This window comes from Anopheles funestus, chromosome 2RL, assembly GCF_943734845.2.
Source record: "Anopheles funestus chromosome 2RL, idAnoFuneDA-416_04, whole genome shotgun sequence".
In the NCBI taxonomy this organism is placed as follows: domain Eukaryota; kingdom Metazoa; phylum Arthropoda; class Insecta; order Diptera; family Culicidae; genus Anopheles; species Anopheles funestus.
Window position 1 is genome coordinate 102,423,724 of NC_064598.1, and position 27,410 is coordinate 102,451,133.

At 39.7% G+C, this 27,410-nt stretch overlaps 1 protein-coding gene across 5 annotated transcripts in view; it reads right to left on the reverse strand.

Moving 5' to 3' along the window:
• LOC125763011 (aquaporin AQPAn.G) overlaps window positions 1-26,127 on the reverse strand; it is a 35,281-nt gene extending 9,154 nt beyond the window's left edge. For 2 of the 5 annotated variants that reach the window (XM_049425699.1, XM_049425700.1), the window contains exons 1-3: window positions 10,728-12,527; window positions 10,111-10,265; window positions 9,292-9,485 (exon numbers count right to left, since the gene is read on the reverse strand). In XM_049425699.1, coding sequence (XP_049281656.1) covers window positions 9,292-9,485; window positions 10,111-10,265; window positions 10,728-10,744 — 366 coding nt within the window. In that variant the 5' untranslated portion in view covers window positions 10,745-12,527. The other 3 variants (XM_049425703.1, XM_049425702.1, XM_049425701.1) reach the window with 3 other exon arrangements.
• Between the last annotated feature and the right edge of the window lie 1,283 nt (window positions 26,128-27,410).

Sequence of the window (27,410 nt, forward strand, 5' to 3'; positions counted from 1 at the left end):
ATAATAATTATTATATCACATGCCTCCTCATCATTAAACGGGTTGGATGTATATGCGTGTGTTAGAGATTTTAAAATTACATCAAATCAAACATTCATTAAGCGTGTTCCAAACCGCAAATAAATATAATCGTGGAGGCGGTAATTAAATAAGTACACTTTCCATACGACCTGCACTCGTTCTAGTGAGGCCTCAGTCTTGAAGGTGCTTATGATGAGAAATTAATTACATGTTTGCTCATCATGTCAAAGTACAACCATTTGCGATGTACAAATAAATCAAGGGCCTTTTCAGATTTGCCATAACCGTGCCTTCGTCTACACTAGCTCTGAACTCAGAACAAACAAGCATGCGACGAAGTAAATGCCAATGCGAATGTCAACAAATGCTATCGATATCACCGTATGTAGGCTCACCGTAAGCGTCAATTAGGAGCAGTACTGCAAGATACAGTGTATTCATGAAATGATTTTTATAAATTAATTGAATGAAATAGTATTGTAAAAACGTACTTATAATATATTTTATGTAGCGTCGTCCCACTGGTGTGTGTGATTAACGGCGCCGGTTCCACACACCAGGACTGGATATCAAATCTTATCCGGCCCGTTCCCCCAAGGAACGACTGACTATCCGGCTACTTGGTACAAATAAGTCTAGTAAGCCAGAAAAGGCTGGCATGACCATAAAAGGTCGTTAAGCCAAAAACAAAAAGAAGCCCGGTGCCATTCAATCGACATGATCAACCGGAGCCTGACAAATCTAATTCGCTGCATGATTGTGAGCTCACCGTACATTTCGAAGAGCTTTCGGCGATAGAAGAATGCAAATCTTAAATACTCTGTAATAAAATTGACTCCACAAAACGAATGGGTTTAAACCTGAGAGGATTTATATGTTGGTACCATTAGGGTAGATTTTTTAGTTTTTTGGTTGATACCATTTGGTTCCATTTGTCTGATATCACTCAGTCGTTTCTCCTAGCTGTATTTTCTCATTAATTTAGTCAATATAGCATTATGCATCATTGGAAGTATGCGCTAAAATTGCATAATTCGCGTGATACGCGAATACGTTTCGCAACTAATGCTATTCGCATTGGCTATCGTTTGATTCATCCCTTGTACTGATTAACTTGACTCGAATCAGATCGGATCGTTGACCGCACATTCACCGTGTCACAGATGCATGCAAGTCAGGTGGGAGATTCTGTTTAACACGAGCAGAATTACAAATGCACATTAAACTGTTGGCACGATGGTGTGTGTATTGCATTTCGATGTAACAATCATGTTGAGAATTCGCGGTTGAGGTGGCGAGAACACCGAGACGAAAGAAGCTTAAGTATAATAGACAAGCCAAGACACTTCTTTGAATAAAAACACTTTAATCATTCACAGATATTTTCTTGTTATTATTACCATTATTTGACCCCAACGCTTTTAAGGGTTTTGCTCTGACAGGTACATAGAAAATCGAGCACTGAATTGTGAGGTATGGAAACCGGTTTAGTATGCTCGCGACGGTCAAACTATAACAGGCGACCGAGAAAACCGACTAGTCGCTGTCTAGCCATGGTTTTACGTTGGACGACCCCATCGCGACACATCGAACGCATCAAAAGCATGCGTGGTGGGCGAAATGCACGTGACGTGGCAATGGTCGACGGCGGTCGAGAATTTCCAGCGCACTAGTCCAGGACGGGCGTCAAGGCTCAGACCTCAGACCAGTCAGCCATGCAAAAGGTTTCAGCACACCTCAACGGGTGTTGTGTTGGCGAGGCGTATAATTAGTTCACATTATACGCTAATCGTGAACTGTAAGCAGTATTGAGGCGGCACTCAATCGAACTCTCTTGTATGTGAGACCAATGAGCCTTTGTTGCCAACATGCTGCATTTCATTTTTGATCGAGACGTCAGCGCAAAACAAGCTTCGCATGATTGAAAATTATCGTGTTTTAAAAGTATTGTGTACGTGCTGGTTAACTATATAATGTTTGTTTCTGAGCACTGTATGAATGAATGGAGACATTTATGTTGATTGAAATGTGGCGGTCCGGTGCTGGAGAAGATAGATCTCTATACGACAAAACCGGGGATCAAATCCGGGCCAAACTCCCGTACGCAGGACTAACTATCCTACGTGTAAATAAAGTCAAAGAAAGCCAGTAATTACAGGCCAAGACCTCTTGAGCTTGTAGTGCCACAAAAGAAAAAGAATATATGTGGTACTTATGTTTTTATTTATTCAGGTAGAACGGCCTGGCCGTATGGTACTTATGTTCTCTATATTGAATTATCAGCTAACTATTCATCGACTTTTAATTTCAATAAGCCAAAACAGTAAATCGTTCATATGATTGCCATAGCGAATAATCAGTGTTATGCGTCATGGTAGATTCCCTACACAATCTCTTTTTCAGCTAAACTGTTCCAACACGAAATCAATCATTCAAGCTACCAACTGAAACCACAGGAAATAATCGAAAACATTCATTGTCGAATTTGTTCTACCGTCGCTCGCATCACAACACCAAGGTAAACTTTTGCAGACATGACAAAATGTCAATGTCATCGAGATTCAGTGATACATATATAGCAAGATAGATATAAACACCAGAAAGGAATGCAAAAACGTCGAAAATGATCCCTAAACAATACATCACGATCACGGGATTTCGGGTGTACGGAGGCCATCGATTTAGCTCCGCATTCTAATTATTTTTCTCGAAATATTTCGAAATAGTTGTTGAATGTTCACGAAAATTCAAACATGAAACACAAGACAACCGAGAGATGCGCAACATCCTTGACGCGGATCGATCTTCGTTCGACGATAAAATAATGTTTCGTGGTGCGACATGTTTGTTTGGTTCGAGTCACATGCTGATGGGATCGCGGTTTGTGTCGTAGTTTAATGATCGACACGGGGTTTTTCGTGTGTTCCTCGCGTTCCATCTTATTCTGCAACCACTGGCAGAGACGATTCCCTGCATAGGTCCAACAAAAAGTTGATTGATTCGACGAAAAATAGAGTTGCAATTTAACGAATTGCAATTTAACAAATAGTTTCATTTCTTTTACGCAGACATTCTGAATAAGGCGAAACGCATCCACTTTGTGAAGACCTAGAAAATTAATCAAATAGTATCGATTTATTAGAACTGTTTTATTTTTATTTTTTCATGCGATTCAGCCTGGTTTGCACATAATCATCTTTGCTCGAAAAGAATCATCACAAGTTTGAAACCTTTTGCTAACGAGCTATAACCAATCGATGTGTCATTGTGTCGAACCGATTTCATTTTGAATGCCTTGTTACATAGTGATTCTGCTTAAAATATGCTGCTTTACCGCAGTCACTAAATTCACTAAATACTCCACTCTTAGTATATTATACTTGATCTTTCTCTTTTTAAATGAACAACTTCCGGTGTTTCTGATACAGAATGTACATATAACATCAATAAGAGATACGATGTTAAATTAGTACCCTCTCCGTTTTATCATTTCAAGTGCAATCGACTGCTGCGAAATATGGTAAAGCGAAAGAAAACCACTTTTCCGCAAATTTCCGGCGAAAAAAAGCTTTTATATGTGATTAAAGCTTTAGACGTTTTAAACACCTTTTGTCTTTGTGCGTTCAAAATTTCGATCAAATAGACTATAATGAAAGAGATACAAAGAAAATAATGTACTTAATAACAAACGCAAAAGTGCTCGCGAGTGTCCTTCATTAGCCTAATTTCGGTATGTCATGTTGTAAGGATTTTTTGTGTTCCTTATTCTTCGTAACCACTGTGTTTGCTACAAGCAACCGATTAAATGTTATTCCTCTTCCCCTAATGCTGGTCTGACTTGGGCGTCATATTTGATCAGCCAGCATGGTTCCAGTTTGTCTAGCCGGAGCCGATTTAATACTTCGTTTTGCGCAAACGTAGGACCATTCACTTTCGCCTTTTATTTCGCGTCAGAGCTTGTTGGGAGGTGCCCGCAGATACGCCATATCAAAGAACACACACATACAAGAGATGGCATGGTAGCGTGAAAGCATAACAGCAGCCTACGCGATGAAACATGGGAAAAGCTCAAAAACATCAGAGATGAATAATTGTTTCTCCTGGCTGTTGCGCACGTGTCCGTTGAGTCGGGGGTTCTAAAAGGAAATCAAACGTGTACCCATTATTCGGTGAACGGTGCGTGCAAAAATCTCGTTGCAACGCGGCATTTCGTTTAAAGGTTCTGTTTTGTTTGTTTTTCTTTGAGATGGCGTTTTACATTTTTTATGCAGAAGGTTTGACTCTTTCTTCGATCTTGCCGATGATCTTAATACCGGCTGGGTCGCCTTCACCGCAAGTCCGAACCAGTCCTTCAGGTGAACGAAAAAACTGATCTGATGGGGAAAGGACTGGTAGGGTGTTGCAGCGAATGGGTAAAGAGATGTCAAGGTTACAGTGTTATATTGAACGGTATTATGCAATGTATTCGCTAAACAAGTTGCAGAACGCATACCGGTACGACCAACATGGGTGAAGCCTCGGTGGTCCTGCCGATACCTCAAGAAAGCGTGAGCGAGACAAATAAAAAAAACAGTAAAACGAGGTATTGCGCGAATGCGAGCTCCCCTTCCCGAAAAGAATAAGTCATTATTTGAGGGTTTCGATACCGCAGATGAATATCGGAAGATATACGTCTTGGAGACCATTCGCTGGGATCGTTCGCTAATAAATGAAGTGGTGAATTCTAAAACCTTGAATTGTTTATTACTTGAACTATGAATCACTGTGTTTTTTATATTTAATTCATTAGTTACTCGCTCGCATTTATTATTCGCTTATACCGTTATGGCTACAGTTTTTCGATTATGATTCAGCTTAGCAAATATTATTTAAACATAAATGTTTTTCTATAAAGACTTAAAAGATATCTTTTCCATGCATTTTTATATTATATATGTGTTAATTTAACAAAACACAAAATAATGAAAGCCCATCTTAAATGGGCCAGACACACAAAAGTATTAGGAAAAAAATACCAAGTGTTTAAACAACTGTTTTCATAACTTCTCATTAAATATGTAAAGTTTATTGAAGTTGAGTGTGTGTGTTCGTGATTTGATTTTGTCAATTTACAGCCGGCTTCTGTACGAGCCATCTTTTTAACTCCTGCCTTGACAGGTTAACGTGCCTAGGAAGCAATTACCGCCTCGCGTCAGGTAACTCAACTACAAAACGTATTCTTTCCCAATCTTCAGACACACGAGACTACGGGACACAGGACTTGGAACATTGTGATTCTATGGCAAAACAATTAGAAAAGTTCGAAATCGTTACCAAAGCGTTGAACGAGTGAACGAATTATTGTGTAGCGGGAGTCATTATTAATTAGGGCTCTCTTTGCCGTCACTATGTGGTCATCACGTTGATCTAGATCTTAGCGGTTATAGCCTCATGGTAAATCCTGACCCTTCATGCTTGAGAGGAGCTACAACTTGGCACATGAGCGCCATTTAATACGATTGGCGCGTGTTAGTTAGTTTTTTTGCTTATCTGCAGTCTCTGCCCCACCCCAGTGACTGGTGACAGTCGCTGACCCTGAAGTTAGTACGTGCAGGAGAATCGCTACCACATAGGATCAAAGTTAATTCAGCTGAACTACGGTAGCGCGAATTTCTATAATCGGTGCCACCGTCATGTCGGTCCCGTTTGTTTTTTTCCCAAACGCAAAATCGTTAAACGCGATCAACAACGATGGTATAGGGTTTACGGCAATTTAATGATGAAAATGACTAGAATTGCTAAATGCACGTTGAGACACACAATCGCGATGCGTACAACGATCAATCTTATATCGAATCATTAGTCGTGTGAACCACGTGTGCAATGCGCCACTGGACTGTATGCAGTATTTCAGCTTCTCTTTGAAAAAAAGATGAAGATATATTAGAAAATAATATATCTATGCTCTAGAAATTTCATTTAAAAACATTTAAAGAATTGATTCAAACATCAATATTTACATATGTGACATATGAACTTATCTGTTCCACGTTTGATTATATATTTCTGTTCACATGTGTTACTAAATAACTTCCTTTCACTTTCCCTTGTTCATTTTTCTTCTTCCCCGCCATTCTCTTTCCATTCTTGGGCAATTGTTACAACCGAGATCTATTATCTAAATGGCTGAAAGCATTGGAAGATGAGTCTTAAGCGAAATCAGACCCACAATCACACCGAATGCACAGCACAGTGTTTGTTATAGCGTAATACACGCAAGAAACAAACGAACCACAACTGCCATTGGTTCCTATGAGCCGCTTTCAGATCAATAAGTCCACACGAGTATATATCGGCTAGTGTAAATATTTGAACGATCACCGCTTTGGCGGCCATATTGAGCACGAGGATAACAACGGACAAAAGCAGCTTCAATATTTATCTACACCACCTTCCCGAAGTAATGGTACAGCTTTTGTTTTGCCACTTCGCATGGATGCTGTTTAATCGGTGGTCAGGTGTTCAAGTATTGTTATCTTTTAAATTATCATTCGCATTAATCAAATACAGGCTTCTAACAGTCAAAGCCAAAAACTAGCGCACAATCACGCTCTGGAGAGCGTGGTAATGATGGTGGCCCTGTGCTGTACTTTGTCGTTGTTTACCTGAGACCGCTCGCTCGGATGTTTCACCTTTCCTACTGGTCACATGATAATTAAATCGTAAATTTTCATCCCTGGCATTTTAGAACACCATCCCTAGTGGTATCGTAGCTACAAAATAAGCCTGAGTGTCCATTATCAGTAGCTAAATTAGTAGTGACCTAAGATATTCCACATCATGTGTGGTTTAGGGTAAACTACTACAGGGCTACTCATGTTAAGATCACTCGTGAGGGGCAATTATCTTCTAAACAGCCTCAACAGTTTAATAGCTCAGGATTTGTTGATCTATCACTAGATGACCATATGGTGAAGTGACATACAAAAGTTGTATCTGTCTGATGAATAGGTGCATTGCAGGGCTATTCAAATGACATCTAGATACTAAAGAGCCAACGAGTATTAGAGCTATTTATTTTGTATGAAAGCTCACATTGAATTTAATTGACACCGCAAAAAAGCTAAGGACCAATCAAAACGGCTTCTTTAAGAATAAAATAAAAAGCTATAGGGCATGGTGTGCTGCATTTAAAGATTAACTTAAGTCGAAAACCTGTTTCTTATTCGCCTTATTCCTTTCTTATTGCACAGATTGTAATAAAATCGCCTGCACATTTAGCTGTATTCTTTATCGTTGGGTTAAAACATCTACGTCCTTCCGTTCAAATGCATTAAAGATATCATGGAAGCTGAATCTCGAGAAAGCTTGCTAATTGACGCCGTTTACGAAAATTCTTCCTGCTCAAAGTTTGTGTTGCGAGGCTGTCCGAAGTTGACAATATGACGACTTTTCGATTTTCCCTTTGCATGCTTTTCACCAGTCGGGTCATGGTGCAGTGGACAGCAACCTCAACCTTCACCCCCGCATATTTCAAGATGCACACTTGGTAGAATACTGAGACGTAAACTGTTCCAGCCATTAGATTGATCCATACTGACGAATGATGATGGATTGCATCGTCCCATTCACTGGGTCAGCTACAGCGAACACGATCTAATCTTTTCTAATAGTTGGTTATTGTTTTGTAACGATTATCATCATCGCTGGCTATTAATAATAATTGTAAAAATACAAACATCATACCGTGTGCCCATCCTCTTACTAGATTTGTTTCATATTTGAACGTACAGCTGTGGTGAACTTACAATTTGCTGTGTCTTAAAGGATGTTTGAACTTACAACCAGACAACATTCCACCGAGCCCAAATGGGCAATAGTGTATGGTACGTGTTTGTATGTTGACAAGCGTTAAGTCTACATCAGATCCATGACCATCTAACGTTCAGGGTATTTTAAAGCATTGATGCTAAAGCATTTGCTATAGAATCAAAAATTCGAATGTCAAAGTGGTCAAAATCTGCAAAAATAGAATAAGCGCAAGTTAATTGAAATGCTTTAGCATCAATACTTTAAAATAACCTTAACGCTATCAATGTATTAGGGTTAACATAGTAGTCTGTAGAAAACAGATGATGTAATTCGTAACTAGTATCGGAATTGACACAGGTGTGGCAGACTGACCTTAGTTTCCTTTTCATTGACGCTCATTCAGGCCAGGGCGTCCCGGTGGCGTATGTGGTAACGACGCCGGGCCTAAACGGTAGGATCGTGTATCAAATCTCAACCGGACGGACCATAGGCTCGTGTACCATGATTAGTTATAACATCCTAATCCAAAACGAACAGACAGTGCACACGCACACCGTGTCCTATTAACATGTGCTGCACACGTCATTTTGTTCCTCATCCCCCCGAGAGGAGAGACAACAAAGTTTCTAATGGGAACGCACAGCATTCCCAATAAAACTTTTGCGACGTAGGTTGAGGGAAATCTGATGAACGTGAATTAGATTGTAGTGCCCCCTTCTGCGGAACCCCTTAGCGATTGAACGAAGCCCATTCCGTAGCGAAACACTGTACTGATGGAAAAGTGCAGTCACGTGTGAGTAAAAAGAAAAACCCGCAACGAAATGGAAAGCAGGCGAACGTGCGAACGAAACGAACCAGTAATGACCATGCCCTAGGGCACAGTGGTGATTCAAGATCTTGAGGCCTTGCGTGTGCGCGTGCGTTTTTGCTAGCGCGCAAGAGAGGTATATTTTAACATTCACCTTGTATAAGTTGTTGGCAGAAGCCTGTTGGTTTTAGGACACCGTCGAGATCACCGAAGAGAAAAGAAGAGAAACAACAGAAAATCTCCTCCAAACCAATGATTGTAAGCAAGGAGACGAAAGCAAAATCTGTCGAAATTATCTAAAGTCATCTAAATCTCCTTCCAGGCGTGAGTAATATAGAGGTGCGTTGAGACGCACGCATCTAAATCTCATAGGATACCGTCCAGCTAATGATGAGAGCGATATAGTGGTACGTTGAGACGCATGCTCAACCGCTTCAATGTATTACCCCGTTTAGAGTTTGTGTGACCAGTCTTGTTGTGAGATTCATTCACAAATCGAGCGAAAGGATTGATCATTGGATCACTATTATCCGTTATCCGTTCGAAGGTCAGAGCGCATGAGATGCGAACACGTTGTCGGGTATCGAACCGGATCGGGTTAGGAGACAGAGTGGACAAACTAGTCCGTCTGCTCGTTGTGTGTGCGTTTGCGGCTCAGTCCTGTATCTTACCTGTGCTAGCGTCGCGACCACCAGGCCGAAGGTGAATGCAATCTGCGTAAGCGTGGGATTGTAGTCGGTCCAGCCCGTCGTGCTACCGATGCCAATCGCGACCAAAAAGAAGGTACCGAGAAACTCGGCAATCAGCATGCGCCATATGTTGCGATTCTCAGTGATATCGGAGACGCCGACGATCTGTTTCACTCCTAGACGATATAAAAGGATGAATAACATAGATTGCGTGATTAAAATTGCTTGACATTTGTGTAACACCTATTCTACTAGGCGAATATATTACGTGGAATGACTTCAAAAGATGATTTAACAACTTGGAAGAATATTTTCAAACATGCCGAATACCTGCATTATGTAGGTATCTCTATTGGCACACTATCCACAATTAAGAATAAAATATATTTTATTCAAAAATAAATTAATTATTAAGCCAAAAAATCAACCAACTATGCGTTCACAATCGGTTGAGAATGAACGTAAACCGTACACTGTTATAGTACAGTTGGACGTATTCTATGTGTACGTAACCCAGTTGGTACGTTAAGATGGCTGACATTTTAACACTGTCGACAGGAAATAGTGCATCAGTTCGAACGATTGTGCAGGTGAAAAAGAACTCATAACTACATACATAACTCAAACAACGGAAAATTGGGATACTCCGAAATCGGGCAGCTACCTTCAGAACCGCCAATAAAATAATACCTGCTTTCTGTTCTTGTGCCTTCATAATACGCACATGAAATCGGACCGCGAACATTTAGTGCACCGGAGACCACGATAGACGGAGACCAGTACACTGTAACGCTACACTACCTTCTTTCAGATCAAACTTGCTGAGGATGGGTATCATCTCTGGTTCCGGAGTCGGTTCTCTGCTATTGCTGCTGTAACTACTGTACTGTACCGTTCGAATGCTCCCGATATTGCTTAAGAACCATTTAAAACTGACACTTACACACAAATGTACGCTTAAGGTGATCAAGATGAATTAATTAATTTCCCGCGTGAATATTATAAGGTCCTAGTATGGTTAACTGATCTGCACTACATTTGCTTAGAAAATGTCGCTGTGTTGAATGCAAACGGGAGCACAAACAAACAAATAGAGTTGAGTCGCCTCGCTACTATCAAACCGTTTTTTGATATTGATCAAACTTTCCAATCGCGTGGTAAGCACTGTGTTTTTATTTTCTTCCGAGGGTCTGGTACCGGGGTAAGGGAATCGTTGAATTGGTGGTAAATCAAAGAGGCCTTGTTTTAGCGATGTTTTTTGCCGTTGGAATACTATAAATAACTTCAAAATTCCCGATTAGTTCCAGTGAGTTGGGTGATTGTGGCTAATTCCAGTCTGTATCGTCTACGATGGCATCGGCATCATGCAACAGCTGGTAAATTATATACAACTATAAATGAAACTAAAAGTCACCAACAGGCAGCAAACAAACATGTAAAACTTTTAAAACTTTTCATTCGACCACTTCGTTTTCGTTTGTGGGCTATACTCGTATTGCGCCAAAGGGTTTTGCGTTGGAACCGGCTTGCAAGAAGGAAAGTTATCGACTGAGACAAACGATTCGCGGGAAACCAATCCAATGCCGGAGAGCAAAACAATCGCTATGGTATGCGTTTGACGGTGTACGGTAAATGCACGGCATGAAACTAAGGCACGAGGTGGCGGAAAAGGTGCAAATCACCATTTGACTCCCTTCCCCTTACGATCCGGTCCGATCGTGGCGTGGTCTTGTTGGCGCTTTCACGTACTTGTGCGAACCAACGCGAATGCCCTTCTCCATGTGCGCAAAAAACATGGTTCTATTTCAATCCACCTAGTGGTCAAAGTCGATGTTAGAAAATATGCTAAGTTATAGTATGGAAAACATTACTTTTAATCATATTTTCAACTTTAAAATCTTATTAAAGCAATTAGCCTTAATATAATTGTATAAAACACCAATCATACATCTTTCAGCAGGGCATTCAAATACGAACATTGCTTATCTAACCACTACTGTCTTTTTTGCCGAAACTCGATATTGCGTGACATGTTGTATGTGTCTCCATCTTATCAACAAACAGTTCACACTTCCTTTCTACTTAAATTAATGCTTATCAGTTATAATAGTAGTAAATTCAATTTAGATAGCCATTGATGAAATTATCGCATCGAACTTAAGTGGTATCGGACTCGTCGTTATGACCAACCGTCCTGAGAATAAACAAAAACATTAGCCCCAAAAGGAGTCATTAGAGTGACACAGTTTGCGTAAGATATAATTGTCAAAAATCAAGTTTGAAAAGTAATGCGATATGTTGTACTGTTTTATCTTCTGTCACTCTTTCAAACGCTACACGATAAAACGTGTCTGGAATGAAAATGTATGTTTGTTTACGAAGCAGCAACGAAACACTTTATATCGGTGAGGAGCTATGGGAAAGCACAAATGAAACAATATTAGAACACAATGCGCTCCCATAGTGGATAGTGGAATGTTACTCTTTTAGTTGTAGATAAGACCAACATCTACTAGAATCGGTCGTGGAACGTGCTATACGTGAGCAAATATGAACAACATGTCAATCGATCCGTTTACTCGGATTGGCAGATAAAACTACAAAGTAAAAACGATACAGTAACCGTGTACCACGAAAAGCAGAACCTTTCTATTGACTATTTAGTAGCAGGACTTCCGATGCGACCGCTAATTGAAGACATCTGTCAACGAGCTAATTGACTTAGCAAACATCTTCGAACGCGAGTCGTGCTGCTTTGCAGCCATACACGAAGAAAAAAGTCTGCACAATGATGTAACGGTCGTTAGCAGTTGAACCACAACCGCCTCGTTGCATATTTTTCTCGAATGCATTCAATCGATTCGACCTTAGATTGATTTTCTACGTTTATCAAACAACGGTAGTGTACATAGTACATTTGGTGTACATAGAATTTTTTTATTCCAACGCGTCGTGAACGTGTTCATCAAGAACATGTTTTGGATGCAAACGAAAAAATAAATAATACAATTTGGTCAGTTATGTAGTTTTTTTTAATTCACAAGGAACGGCTTGGCCGTATTGCTTATCACGTTATGTAGTATTTAGTGTTTATACACTAGAGTAGAACAGCCCGGTGGGATTGGTGCTAGTGGTGCCGGTCATTCGCATGATAGGAAAGGTGCAAAACCTCATCTGTACCGTTCCTCTTTAGCAAAGATTGATTATCCGATTTCGTGCTAAAAATAGTAAGGCAGAAATGGCAGGTTTGCCTTAGTAGGGCAATACATAAGAGAAGAAAAAGTAGGTTAGTGTTCGAGGAAAATCTTATACGTAAAAATCTAATAAAACAGCACCTTGAAAAATGCATTGCTAGATTTTTATTGTGCCAAACATTGGACTGTGCCATGGTCATGTGCCTTGGCTTTACGTCTAGTACACCGAAGGTCATGGATTGAACCTCATCAGGACTAGCCCAGCGATAGCAAGTAATATGACTAAATACGTAATAAAAATGAGTTTAGATACGACCAACAAACTCACCTCGCCTGGGTTTTTGAATGACCGATAAATTACTTTACAGTTATTACAGTTATAATAAAAGTTATTACAACGCCATGGGAATTTAACATAAGACTTGCCTCATCTTTGTTTTGTTTAAGTTTTTTTAAATTTGTTTTACTACGATTGTGTTGGATTACCACTGGCTTAGTGTTGACTATTCGAAATACATAATTAAAAATACATACATCATTAACTGTATTAACCGATATTTGCTCAAATATAAACTACCCACTTTCCATCGATTCCCTCATCCTTTCGTACTGTACAGCGAGAGGAACATAGATCAATGCCATTCCCGCACAATGGATAAACCCTACGAAGCTAGACTTAAAATTGCACTTGCTAAAACGGTACTCACTCAATCACTTCGCTAACACAGCAGCGGGATCATTAAATGGTATCAGCACTTGATAGAAGGAAGATAGTAGCATCCATCGTGTGGCGTGTGCGAGGGAAAAACAACTGTTTTCAACCGGCTGCTCAAATTAATGAAATAGTATTCAGAGCATATCATTGTGTTGTCGTAGCGTGCAAGACAAGCGTGCAAATTGGCTCTAGGTTTGCCTCGCATTGAAGGCATTAGGAAAACTAACGGTATGGCAGAGTGAAAAGATTTAGGAGTAAAAATAAATGGAATAAAAAAATATTTATTGTACATGCAAAAAATTAGCGGAATATAAAAAAAACTGCCCAAATACGCAAATTTGCATTTCACACAAAACATACAAACATTGTTTTGTGTTTCTCTTTAAAATTTTGAGGAAATCACAAAAAAACTAGGAGTCCATATAGCACACGCTGTATAATTGTACACCAATATTTTGGTGTAATGAGATATGGCAGAAAATGAGACGGTAATAGATCATGGTTTCCTAGGGCGACCAGGGTTATGGCCATACCTACACCCCACACCAAAGGTTAACCGTGGACATCTTCGCTTAGTCGTGTCAGAGGACGGTAAAGTGGATTTTTTTCTTCTTTCATCCTCAATGTCGACGGTGTTTTTACCGGTGGCGGACAGAGCTCGCGTGTGGAAACTGTGTGTACAGATGTGATGGGAATGCATAGGAATACATTAACGGAACTTGGCGCGAAGCCGAGCAACGTGATCATTTGTCTAATGATCAGTAGTACACACTGCCGTACGAATCACAAGCAACTGTTCGCAGGCGCTAGGAAGTACTAATACCAAGATCTGTGGCCGTGGCGGCTCCATGCCGGCCTGCGCACGAGCACTTCTGCGCACACCAAACAATTTGCGATAGCTATTTATCGGTCTTATTATCGAGATAATTTATATTTATCCGCTTAGAATTTGTTAACAGAAATAACATTTAAAGCATATGACTGCATTTTACTCGTTGTATGGCTATACAAAAAAAAGAAAATATGAATGATAATTCCGCAATGAATGGAGTATCAAATAACATTCGAGATACAGGCGCATAGCAATAATCATCAATATAGGTTTGTTAGATTACTTTTAAACCAAATCGTTTCACGTATAAAGTGTTTGTTGTAATGAGTCATTTTTTGTATTACTCTTTTCATTACGCGTATGATTAGCGTGATCGGAAATTAGTGAATGACCCACCGTGCTGCATGTGCTCAATTATTCGAAGACCTTGATTTAGGTCGAAATAAATATACGAATAAGAAAAAAACACATTTACTGGACTTGTAAAGCACCAGTAATATGTTTCGCTACACGTGACATTCACGTTATGTTTGCTATGTTAACCATCGCTCCTACAGAAACGTACATGATCGTTAAAAAATATCGTTCGAGGTTAGAAAAGAAAAATTATACGTTACTATCCTCTTCCTGGCTGGACTTCATTCGTTGCGGTAAAACATGCAGATGTTCGTAATGGTATTCAAATGTTTTACTCAAGGATACTAACCATTCACGTTTGTCGTGCCATTCACGCTGATGACTCCGTAGTTAATGGTATTATTTGATGATCTGTGCGATAAGGATCCTGTGTACATTGAAAGATTCCTTCACCGCTTAACAATTTCCAAAATTCTAATTCCAAAATAGCAACACTACCCACGTACGACCATATTAAGGATGACGAACCTGGAAGTCCACCCTGTTGGTGCCTTCACTTTTATGGCAAATATAGCCATCAGCGTTATACTCATCACCACCAATACCAAGGTTGAGGACAATCCCAAGCAATCAATCGCGTTTGCCAATTGAAGTGGTTCAACACCAGGCCGCGTCATACCATCATTGTCAAAGTGCAACACAAACTAATTAAACTTTTGCCCATTACAACGTCCAATGTCACACTGTCCGGTTCGCCGACAACACCACAGTGTACGTTGCAAACTTGGAAGGACTACTTTGGATGCTGATTTTATCTATTGCGAATCATATTTGACGGCCGATTTTTGTGTGTAAAGGTGTGTATCACTCCCTTCTTTCAACATCCAGCAGTTTTTGGGACAAACGCAGAGTTTAGTTTCGCGCCGGTTATTACCAGCAACGACCCAAGGGTACGCGTATGAGAAACAGAGACGTTTATCGTCAAAACATCAATGGGACAAGGAACAGCGAAAGCAGGTAGGAAGTAGATGATTCAGCTTCTCTTCAGTACGGTTTGAAAGCCACTCGAATAGATCCACTCGTCGACGTCTTGAGAGACATTCATTCATAGATCTTATGGGCCCATTCAACCTCACTCGATCTAGCTGTGAAAAAGTTGGCTTCAGAAAGTTCGATTGTCTCGCAATGAAGCAGTGCCTATTCGTCATGCAGCAAAGATCCTCCGTCATAATGAATATCTCGTGAAAAGCTCAATGATCGACGATACGCATCATTGGGCGGATCTCGTGTACAAATGGACAAAATGTTTTCGCGCTGATTTATCACTGATCCCCATAGGTAAATATTGCAAAGTTTCCTGTCTATCTGGTGGATTTATGTTGCCAACGAGCACCAACTGACAGGTTGGGGATGTGTTATCGTTCAAGTCTGGTGTAATTGATTGACTGTTGCTGATGAGAGTTGGCATAGTCCAACAAGCTCAGCTTTATATAAAGTTTATTTATAACTCGTTTTGAACTGATGGACCGGATCGTCATCTCAGGCTTTTCGTGTTGTTTAAAATCCTACGTTATGGTCGGTAGCTCTAGATGGCACAAGCTTAAAAAGTTGTCCGATGCGTTCACTTCAAGGTGCCTTCCGAGCAATGTTCGTTCTAAAACGATCTAGATTTCCCGTCAAGGTAGCTAAGATGATGCTTTCAAGATTATTTCTACTAGCAATGATACTGAATCACACTGTACGTTGCTTCATATTGCGACCCTCTCTAATTAGCCGTTATAATTTCCTTCACTGGTCCTAGGAATTATGGTGTTAGTGTTTTGTATGTCAGATGTTAAAATTCAGAAGTTTTGGAGAAATTGTTTGGTATTACCCATGAATAATGAGCATGTTTGAGCTTTAGGAACTGCGCACGGCAGCTAATGGGACCCATGCCGGTAAGGTAATTAATGGTTATTAAGTACGCGCGAGCGCAATACATGTTTAAATGCAATTTTATTGTTTCGCATTCTTATCGACCAAAACAGTAAACAGCATCACCAGCGTAAAACCTGATCATCACAGCGCATCTTATCACATGGCATCGCATCGAGCAAGTAACACTGCCTATATACACTACACTGTACTACATGTACTACACTAAGTCAATGGATGGTACCCATTTGTTTCTCGAGAATTGTATCCTGAGGACAACCCGCGGGACGATGTCTCGTATGGTGCCAGTTGCATCAGTCATTTATTAGGTTGATGTATGACTGGTAAATGCTGCTTTTAGTATCAATAGTGGTGTCTAACGTTGTTTGCGAATTAGTTTAATCACTGTGTTTCACCAGGCATGAACACCCAAAGGGCATGGCTTTTGGGGCGGCTCTATACATGCCAAACTTCCGGAGTACACTTCATCATTCTGCTCTAAACCTGTCGAAAATTATAACTTGCACATCAAACGCAACATCGTGGAACGAGACTAAAGTTATGGTCTCTAGTTATATGTCAGTCCAACAAATGACTTTCATGTCAATTGCTGAATGCAGCACACTACAAAATGATGAACACATTATTAAATTTCCTTTTCATATGATGCTTCAAACCGCTCCAGAGTTATTATAATAAATTACATAAATATCAGTGCTAATGTGGGTTAGGAAAATAGCTGACTCCGCAAACCTAGCTTTGCCTGTAAAACATGCTTTTAATTAAACAACTCCTCACATTTATTACAGAAGAATTCATTAGGACCACTCAATGATTTTTTAAATAGATTTTCGGAAAACTTTTAAATGAAGATCTGTCTAGGTAAGAAAACTCATCAAAGGCTCTAATGAAAGAAACAATTCTGCTGAAGTACGTGTGCCAAACTTTGATTCAGCGATCTTGACCAGAGATCTTCCTTCCAATTGTCGTTACTGGTTTCCGATAGTTCACAATCTTTTTCTTCTTTTGCGACACTGAAGCTTCAAGAGCCTTGGCAATACTGGGTTTGCTTGACTTTATTTACCCGTAGCAGGATACTAATTTGACATGCTAACTGTCAAAAACCCCGTAGAAAAAGAAGAAAAGAACGAACATCGTTGGCCACAGATCACCTAGCGAAACGAAAAGTATTTAAAAACCTATGTAACTTACGAAGGTTCAACGAACGACTTCACACGAATCGGTGTAGCCGTTTCAAAGGAGTTCGGTAACAATCACGAAAATATTATAGAATTCTCTTAAAAATTACCACCATTTTTTCCTACACCGCTTAAGACGTATGGAGTTTTGATACTCCTTCACGAACAAATAATTGAATTTGTTGCTAAATCGATATAACGAAGCTTTTTGCACAACTTCATCGCCATTGAGATTAATTCGAACTGTAGCAAGGGCAACGCTTCAAACTACGCGACGTACACCCCAAAAACCACAAGGATACAAACCATAACGCGCTCCTTTTTGTCATAATTGGCTCCATATACGTCCCATTAGGTGCGAAGTAATCTTATTAAACACGAGCAGCTAACATTGGTTCATAATTCGCATGATGGATGATGGAAATTGAACAAACAAAAAACAAAAACAACACACAACCAACATCATTCACAGCAAGCGCCGTGATGCAAGGCACTAGAAGAGTGCTTTTTCCAAATTGTGCCACATTTAATGGCGCACAGATATGTGATTTGGATTGGTCAATTATTTGCCCAAAAGCAGCAATGTAAAATGGAACCAAGCGAAAAAAATACCAAAACAGCAACCCACTCGTAAAATATCGCCAAAACAACCGTCGCAAAATAAACTGAACACCAAAGAACAACATACAAAGTACTACCGTACACTCGTTCAAAGCATACTTGAAGAAAGTATATTATCCATTTTTGGGCTATATGTTTCTCAAAGACGTGTAAGCTCATTTTTGGAATGCCGATGAATGATTAACTTATTTCATTCTGTCGGTATGGATTAATAGCAAGCGATGGTGCTGCTTGTGTTCATGGCCCTTGAGATATCTTCCTCTCAGAGACTGAAACCGATGGTTATTGCAGGTTACGTTGAGTTTGGTTGTTGGAACGGAACTAGCAGATTGTTGTTAATGGACTAAGAAAGGTAGCAACCAAATCCACACATCAACAGTGTGTCAAGTTCATGTTGTGAAATTTGCAATTTCGACGCCGAGACAAATTAGAGACATTATAACACGCTTTAACTGAGCCTTTTTCATGTTGATCTATCACTTGAAATTAACAAAAACAAGGACTGCATTTTCTAACGATATTCTGTATATAATTTTTATTAGCTGATTCATTCTTTCATGACCAAATGTTTCATTTGTTCCTGGCATGTGTTATTAGAAACTGCTATTATATATTTTTATAAACAGCTTCACTTGTCCCAAACAAGAAGAACCACCATCGTTATTATCAATGCCAGATGACAACAAAACCTACATTATGGTAATTAACAACGCCGATACTCGTTATTACGGACCGACATCACTGTATTTGTTATTCTATGCTAAATATTTTGAGTGGTTTGCAAAAACGTTGGTTTGATTAAACATTTTAATGTACACTTAAAACCTTTAACTATACAATATTTTTCTTAGTCTGTAGTACTATATATACCTGTTCCAGTTAGTAACTAAATATATTTTTTGTCAACAGTTACACGGTTAAAACTTTGGACTATTCCGGCAGTCAAATTATGTCCAAGGAATCAATAGACTCAAAATAACTGAAGTGCAACAGGAATGCATAGATTAGGTTGCACAAAAGTGTATTTTCATTGGAACAAAAAGAAAAGAAAAGTTTTAATTGGATCAAATGGAGACTTCAACAAATGGAAAAAGAGTAAATTAAGTGTACAACAACAAATTAGCTCATACATAGTATAGCTCACTCATCTTTATCCCCCAAAAACAGTCGTTAAGAAATTACCCGTTTCACGCATTTGCGTACCCAAATGGACCCTGTACGAAACCACCTTTACCGTTCGCTTCCTTTTTTAGCCATCTTTATTTAAATATGCTGCCGCAAACCATTCCACTGGCTACCAATTTGTCCTCTACCACGCAATCAGTAATATAATATGTTTGTATGCTGCCTATTTTTTCTCTTTCTAATTCTTTGTTCACCATGCTATCTGCTATGTTCAATCCCATTTTGCAACCCTCTAACCCATAAAAAAACTACAAAAAGTATTTACACTCTGTCTCGAAAATACAGCGTACTAGGTATGTAAAAAAATATAGTGTGAAAAAATATCTGCTGGAGCCTATTAGCGGATACTTGAATGGCGGGTGTAGATAAAACGTAGAAGGAAAGGTGGCGTAGTTGTTTTTGTTTTCCTCCATTTTGAACGATCTTCGTTCGGTCGATCTGGGACGCTGTCCGCGTGCTGCCTGTAGGTCAAGGTCGTTAGAGTTGAATCGCTCTGTGAGGTGGATTTAAGCACTTTGAAGATGCTTCCCTTTCCTTTCGTATATCACGGTAAAGGCTGCTTCTTTTTACGATCGGCCGTTCATATTTTGGGATTCACAGACAATTGTTTTTCGTTTCGTTTACAAATTGTATAAAGGGTGCGTTAATTTTAACACATTTCAAATTATAGCTTTCTTCCTTTCCAGTTTACGATTTAACGAAAGACTGGACCGATGCTATATGCTTTCTAATTAAATTTCTAGGCGGCCCGGTGGTGTATATGATAAACATCGTCGTTTTCACACGACAGGACCGGGTATCAAATAACTTTCGAACCATCCACCCGATAGGTGACGACTTCAAAAGTGCGGTCACCTATATATACGTCTTGTAAGCAGCGCAACTGCTAATGTCACCATCAATTTGGTTTTTGCCTCGTTAATCTCCAAACCGAGATTTTCTGCCGCCTCCTCGATCGTTTGGTAGGCGTTGGTAAAACATCATCGAACACTTTTAACGAAGTTCGTGTAGGGGAAAGATCTTTCTTTAAATGACGTAAACAATTGCGCGACCTGCGCCTCTGTAACTATAAAAAGGCATCGTTAGTTCTTAAATGATGTTTTCTCGTTATCAAAGCTATGCTCAAATTTTCTAGCAATGATTCCGAACCTGTCAAGAGCGAACGAAAAGACAAGATGAACGTTTTCATCGTAAAAACTTATTCGATTTTCAAAATTTGCCAAAAATTTCACTAAATGACGTCATTTGCGTATGAAAGTCAAAATAATAAAAAAAAACCTGTTTAAGCTATGCCTTGTAGAACCTTTGCCAGCGAAGGTTCACAAGGCATTTGGAACTTATTGTATATTTTTTTACTGAAAGCCCATCAATGACAGCGTGCTCTTCCATTTCTTACAAGCTTTTCAGCAACATTGAAAACATTCACACAAAAAAGCTAAACACCATTGTAAATCGACAACTTGCCAATTACCATCCTGTTTTACATTACATTTTTTTATTTTTATTTTCAGACTTCCCCTTCTTTGTTAGACGCCAACCTTGTGCTACTTTCACTTTTGTGGCCCAAAGGTGTAATGCGAAAAATTAACGCACTGTCAAAGAAGTGCCAGAAGTGCCATCAATGATGCTGTAAAAGGAAGTCGCCTTTTTTCGAACTTGATTTCTGATGTTATTTAAATCAAATCGATTTGAATGTGTTCAACCACGCTCCAGACGATCGCTTCGCAGTGGAGATTTATCTGAAAAGTGTTCAAACGCACAGATATGGTTCATAGATTCGCAATTGATCTGATTTTGACGCAAGGAACCTTTTTGCCGGCCCAACCTTCAAGCCGAACATCTCCGGAAGCATCTTCATTTGCATTTGTTTATTTTACTCTCTGAGCTTATTACTACATAGCGTTTATTTTTATATTTGCTACGGAACCGCTGTCGCCATTAGACTAGGACAGAGGGTATATGTTCCTGTATTACCTTCACCTCAGCCTTCTCTATGTCCATTAGCATTGGATCGCTCACAAAGTAAGCAATGCTTAGGCAGAAGGAGCTTTTCGCAGTCATCATTTTATTATGTTTCCTTAGTTTTATTCCGGTCCGATTAGCATACTACAAATGGTTTGTCCGTACGACACGAACAAGGCCTGACCTCCAACACCAGTCGGCAGGTTAAGCCTCTATACCTGCCGATGATAAAGTCAAGAACTTTCCCACGGAATCGGAAATTCAAATCAGCGACTTCCTCCTGCAGTATACCGCCCAACCAAACGATTTCTAGTTGAAGTGGGTCAGTATTTCGTTAATCCTTCTGCATAAAGCCATTGGGTATTGACTTTTTATTACTGCTTTTCTTAGTATACCGACCCCTAATTTAATGCCCTGCGGGGTAAGACAGCCGTCGTGTAAGGTCATCGAAAGAAAAACAATTAATGACACTTGACATTGAACGTTTTAATCGATTTCAATCGGAGCATGCGGTCAATATAGTCATAGTATGAGTAGAAAGCCACAGCTTTTTTTCTTTGGTTGGTACAATGTATTGTTACATTGGTACATTTTTTAGTTGGTGCATTGTATTTTTGGTACAATGTGTTAGGACCTTAAGAGGGACGTTTTGCTGGTTACGGTTGCAATTTAGAATATATCGCATCGCAGAAGCTCGCACACAAATCTTGTATGCATCCATTAATCCTGACACCACCGTTACTGTGATTCGTCAGATGTCTACTTGCTGTCAAAAGATTTCAATTCAAGAACAGGACAATCGCGCTGTTAATAAACACAAATTGTAAAAACGGAAAACACTTTTTTGTGCGGCACGCCCAAAACCTATGTACACAATCGTTTGGTATATGTAGTAGTAATGGCGATCTTTATAGTTCGATTGAACAAAGCTTTTCGTTTTCTAACACCATCCATTAACTTTACCAACAGTTGTTCATAACCTCTGCCTAACATATATTTGTTGTTTTTTCGATTAAATTTCAATTGTTAGACAATCAACTTCATCCGGAACCCATCACCACGTCGCTTACCACGTGCTTTACGATTGTTTCAAGCGCTACGAAAATTGGTTCTTCGAATATCGCACACTCACAGTTGCAACCTCAAAAACATTCGGTCAGAGATTCCTCCCGACCTTCCGGTACACAATAATAGCTTCGACAACTGTTTACGCCATTTATCGTATCCGTAAAAACAACACACAAGCAGCAAGAGAAGGTTAGGTTAGGAGAAGGGATGGTTCTCCTCATGAAAGATTTATACTAGTGGAACTCATGTTAAAATAAAAAAAAACAATCTCCCCACCACACTGGAAACTGTGTCAATCGAAATTGGAAGGCTCTTCGTCTGCCCTAAGGTGACAACGACTCTAGCTGGGGTGCGGATTTAGGAGATTCTGCTATATCGAAGCACCATTTTTGGTCCAATGTTGTACTTGACACGGAGGAAATGGTGTATGTCATATTTAATTGGTAAAGCGTTGGCATGAAGCTTTTGAAAGCGCTTTTGAAATCACCACGTGGAATTGTAAACAAAATTATTGCATAAATGAGACTCACACAACTATTTCTATAATAATATAAATTGGAAAATCGCACAGATGTTAAGTTTGTTCACGGAAATTAAAAACTAAAACAATAAGAAAATAACAAATTCACTGTTCAGGCGGTTAACGGGTGCATAGCCCTGATGTGCCTCACAAAACACCACACTAGCTAATCATCTACCATCTTCCAGCGTGTGTACATGCATTCAATTTTACTTCACTCACCTGCACTTTCAGTCATTTTGGTTGCTTCGGATGATTTGCTGCTTATCGCTCGTGCCAAATGGCTTTCTCCAGTTGTCTTAGTGGTTCAATTTTCAGTGCTAATCAACCGTGAACCACTGTAATTTAGTCACCACCACCACTGTGCTGTCCAAGTGTTTTTCACAGTCACTTAATTTACAGGGGCAGGCGATCCGGGCAGGCCCATCAAACTAGTAACAGAACTTAACGTTTTGTTGGATAATTTCTGTGAGGAGTAAAAAACATGTAAAATAGATAGCAAATTGAATTATTTGAAGACAGTGATCGGTATTATAATGATCCGCGTGCCGTTTCTTACACCCCAAAAGAAGTTGGTACTTTTGAACTCTTTTGTTTGATAAAGAACACTCTCTGTCTATCTGTCACGATTTAACGGGGTGGAAACTAAACATATGTGATCGTTTTTGTAGCTTAGCAATAACAGCTCGTCTGTTTACGTGGATTTTTTTTACGCCTTTTATTTCCTTTTTTGGGTCTAAACACATTTTTGTTAGGTCGTTTGCTAAAATAATAGACGTGTTCAAATTGCACATTGAGGCATGTACCATGAGGTTACTTATGAAAAGTAGGGTTTCCTTTCAAACTTACTAATCAACATCGTGCACACATCTTGCTTGCGTAAAAAAATTCAAAATGCTTCATTTTTTTATATTACATGAGTCATTCTAATCGTTCCCAATGAGCTGCGTTCTCTCAATCGTTGCGTTCAGTATTAGATGGAAAGGGTTCATTTCTCTCCGGACTGAAAACATGAACGCAGTAGTCCAACGATCCGGTCCAATCTCACCTACTTTTTAACGTCCCTACCACCTTCGCATGGACGCTGGTTTGCGTGAGCGGAAACCTGTATGAAAGCATGGTACGGTATGATTGCTGTGCTCTTCTCAAGATCAAGATCATGATCGCGAGCTGTGCGCTAAAACCTGAACCTGAGCAAAACAATGATGCATGGTGCTGGGCTAGATTTCTGCCAGCAAACGGTACATTTCCAATCGTGCGGCGTATATTCGACTTAGCTTTGGCAAATGGTCAAAATCAAATACTATATCTCTCCTTGTGCGTGGTTGTACTTCCTGGTGTGCTAATAGGCATGTTCCACTGGTATCAACATTGCTTCACATTTCTTTTAACAGTACACTTAAAAAACTCGTATTATACTACTACTGGTAATTCATTTATAGATCATCGTCATCAGCGGACTCGTCAAGGATACACACGAGAAACACGTACGTTCGTTCGCGCGATTTATTTTTATCCGTCCTATTTCCATATTCGCCTGTTCGTTAGAAAGGAAGTGTGCTCTTCCTGTGATGGTGTCGGCTTAGGGTACGCCAAGAATTTATCGTACACCGCATTCCCATTCAAATGCCCATAAACCACACAAACTCCATGAGCGCCTACTAACCCAGTACACTATTTCCGGCCATACTCAAATGCATCGAGTGCAACGGAAGAGACCTCCACCTGCTTAAAAACGGTACAGTTAACCGTACATTCAACATTTTACCCTATCATAACTTACACTCCCGTTCGAAGAAGATAACAAAGGTCGGCAAAGAAGAAAAAACCTGCAACAAAACCGGAAGACATTCCCATTTGTACCGTCCAACACTTGGGCGCCACTGTACACGAAGAAAATTCTTCACGAATTGCATTACAGTCGGAAGTAGTACATTCTCGGCCTGGTTTTGGTCTTGCTGGCGGACTGTTTGAGGCTAGTCCGGTTAGTTTTCTTTTTAGTTTTTTGCACCAGTATAATGTAGTCGAAAAGGGCAAAAAGTATCCGTGACAGGAAATGCTAATTGTGAGAATAACCGGCAACTGTCATTCGTTTTTCTTTAAACAGGCAGGCTGTTATTTAAAAACACATGTTATCCCATCCTTCAATGGTATTTTTGGACATAATAAATAATTTAGTTCACCATTATCGGATGCACATTACCAATTACATTTTTGAGTCAATAATGGTTGGATATATGTGTGGCTGTAACCATATTGTATTCGGTTAAATCACTATTCTGTAATATATTTAAAATCCACTTTTTCCAAGCCTATCCATTAACACCTGATTACCGACAGTAGACCAATTTCCAGTACCAATGGCAAGAGCACTATAAACACAATTGCTTTTCACGTAATTATGAACTGAAGATACACTTCATCACTTGCAGCGCGACAAAACTTAGAAACGTTTCTGCTATTCGTGATGCCTACTGTGGTGTAAAAAGAGCACGTCCACAATTTCATAAATCCAGACTGATCAAGCCTGCTATAAAATCTGAAACACTGCTGGCGACAAAAAAAAACCTTCTTCTCGAGCGTCGTTGATAGAAATCTGCTTTCAAAGATACCACTCCACGCGACTTACAGTGGCTCCTGTACGGCCGCTGATAAGGTGAGTTATATCGCACCCCGTAAATCTTTTACGCCACAGAACAAGCAATAACGCACTATCTTATGTGACAGTGGCTGGCATCTTTCAAGAGGAGAATGCTCTACTCGTACAAGGCAAACGTTTTGCCGGAAGGGTGTCGTTTTCTGTAACGTCGGTTGGTATTTATCAGTGGAATGTGCATATCCCCTATGCGTCATAACAAAAATCACGATCTCATTCACAAAACATTAGTAGCAGATTCGTATCGCTGAGTACGTGCCGGAATTCGATTCTGGTCAAATCACATCCAACGAAAACTAACCAGGTAAGTGGAGACTGTATGGGGCAGGCGGAACAGCTAAAACGGCACGCTTTTATGAAGAGAACAGTAGCGACTGGATCGAAGTGGACAACGCATGCACTGTTAGAAGTGTTATGATACCTACTACACTAGGGACAATTGCAACAAACCTGAGTAATTGTTGAGTAAAATCACACCACTTGTTTTATTTTCAAAATATTAAAACCGGACGAAAAGTTATTACGGAACACGTTTGGAAACACGCGGTCTGCAACCTGCAACGGACAGAGTTTAAATGACAACTGAAAAGTAACGTACGAAAGTAAATATACACGCAGTTCTGCGGGCGCGAGATTATTTGCGCGAGAGAGCGCCCAAGGGGACGGAGTCAGCATTTGCACCTGCAACAGCAGCAGCACCGACAACAGCAACGACCACGGTTCTCTCTCGCCCGTATGCTCACCGCACGCATAAGCTTCTCGTCGACGTTACAGTGCTCTCGGTGAGGTTTAATTGGGATTTTGAAAACGTTGCAATGAATTAGAGAATGAATGGATAACAGGGATTCATATTCACGAATAATATGCTATTCACTTCAATGAAAGGAGATATATGGATTAGGTTAAGTTCTTACATAGACAGTGTACCCTTGAGGGTGGTGGCATCTCTGTTTAACTTGTGGTCTCTTTCAAATGACACTTTTCGTTCCAGTCGTACTCTACTACGTTATTTAAAAAAAATACTTGGGAATGAATAAAATAATTTGAAATCCATTACAGACTACTTATCAGCCACTACAAAAGCTGTCAGCGATGTTGTACGATTTAATAAGTGTCTCAACCCGATTACGAAATCATCATCCGTCAATCGCTAATCCTGGTTCTAATAATATACACATCAGCGCTACATTGACGATATAAGCGACGAACAATCATGAGAAATAAAATATCAATGCAAATAATGAAAATTAAATTTAAAGCACCCGTTTCAACCACTTATCGATCAACATCGACGCAATTATCGATGATATTGAATTCTACAATATGATTTACCCAATAACCACCCTTTAGAAAAGTCTCTTGTCGTCTAAATAAAACAAAGCAAAAAACAAAATTGGTAGTTCATAACCACCCTTTGGCAAAGTCTTATCGATCACAAACCGACAATCAATCAAATCAATATTCGAGGGCGGGAATTTTGAACAATATTCTTCCCACTCATTACGTTACTCGGTACCGTTAAAAATATGACACGCATTTTAACTCCAACACACCACATACACTTTCTGTGTCAGTATGTTTTGTAAAGGAAGTAACGATTGTGTTTATCATACCAAGCATAAATAAGGTACGATAGAATTGGCAGCAGTGATAAGGGCCATTCTTCTCAAAACTTCTGATGTTCGATTCAGATTATGATGGAGCAATAGATCGAAGATGACCAACCCTGCTATTAACTATTATCATTCAACGATACATGAAGGGCTAAGACAGATACCATTTTTCTTTCGCCGTATGCACCTCCTGCAATTCTTAAGGACGCTTTAAGGGCAAAGGACTTCTCGGGCGAACGGTTGCGTCGGAAAATGAAGGCCTTTA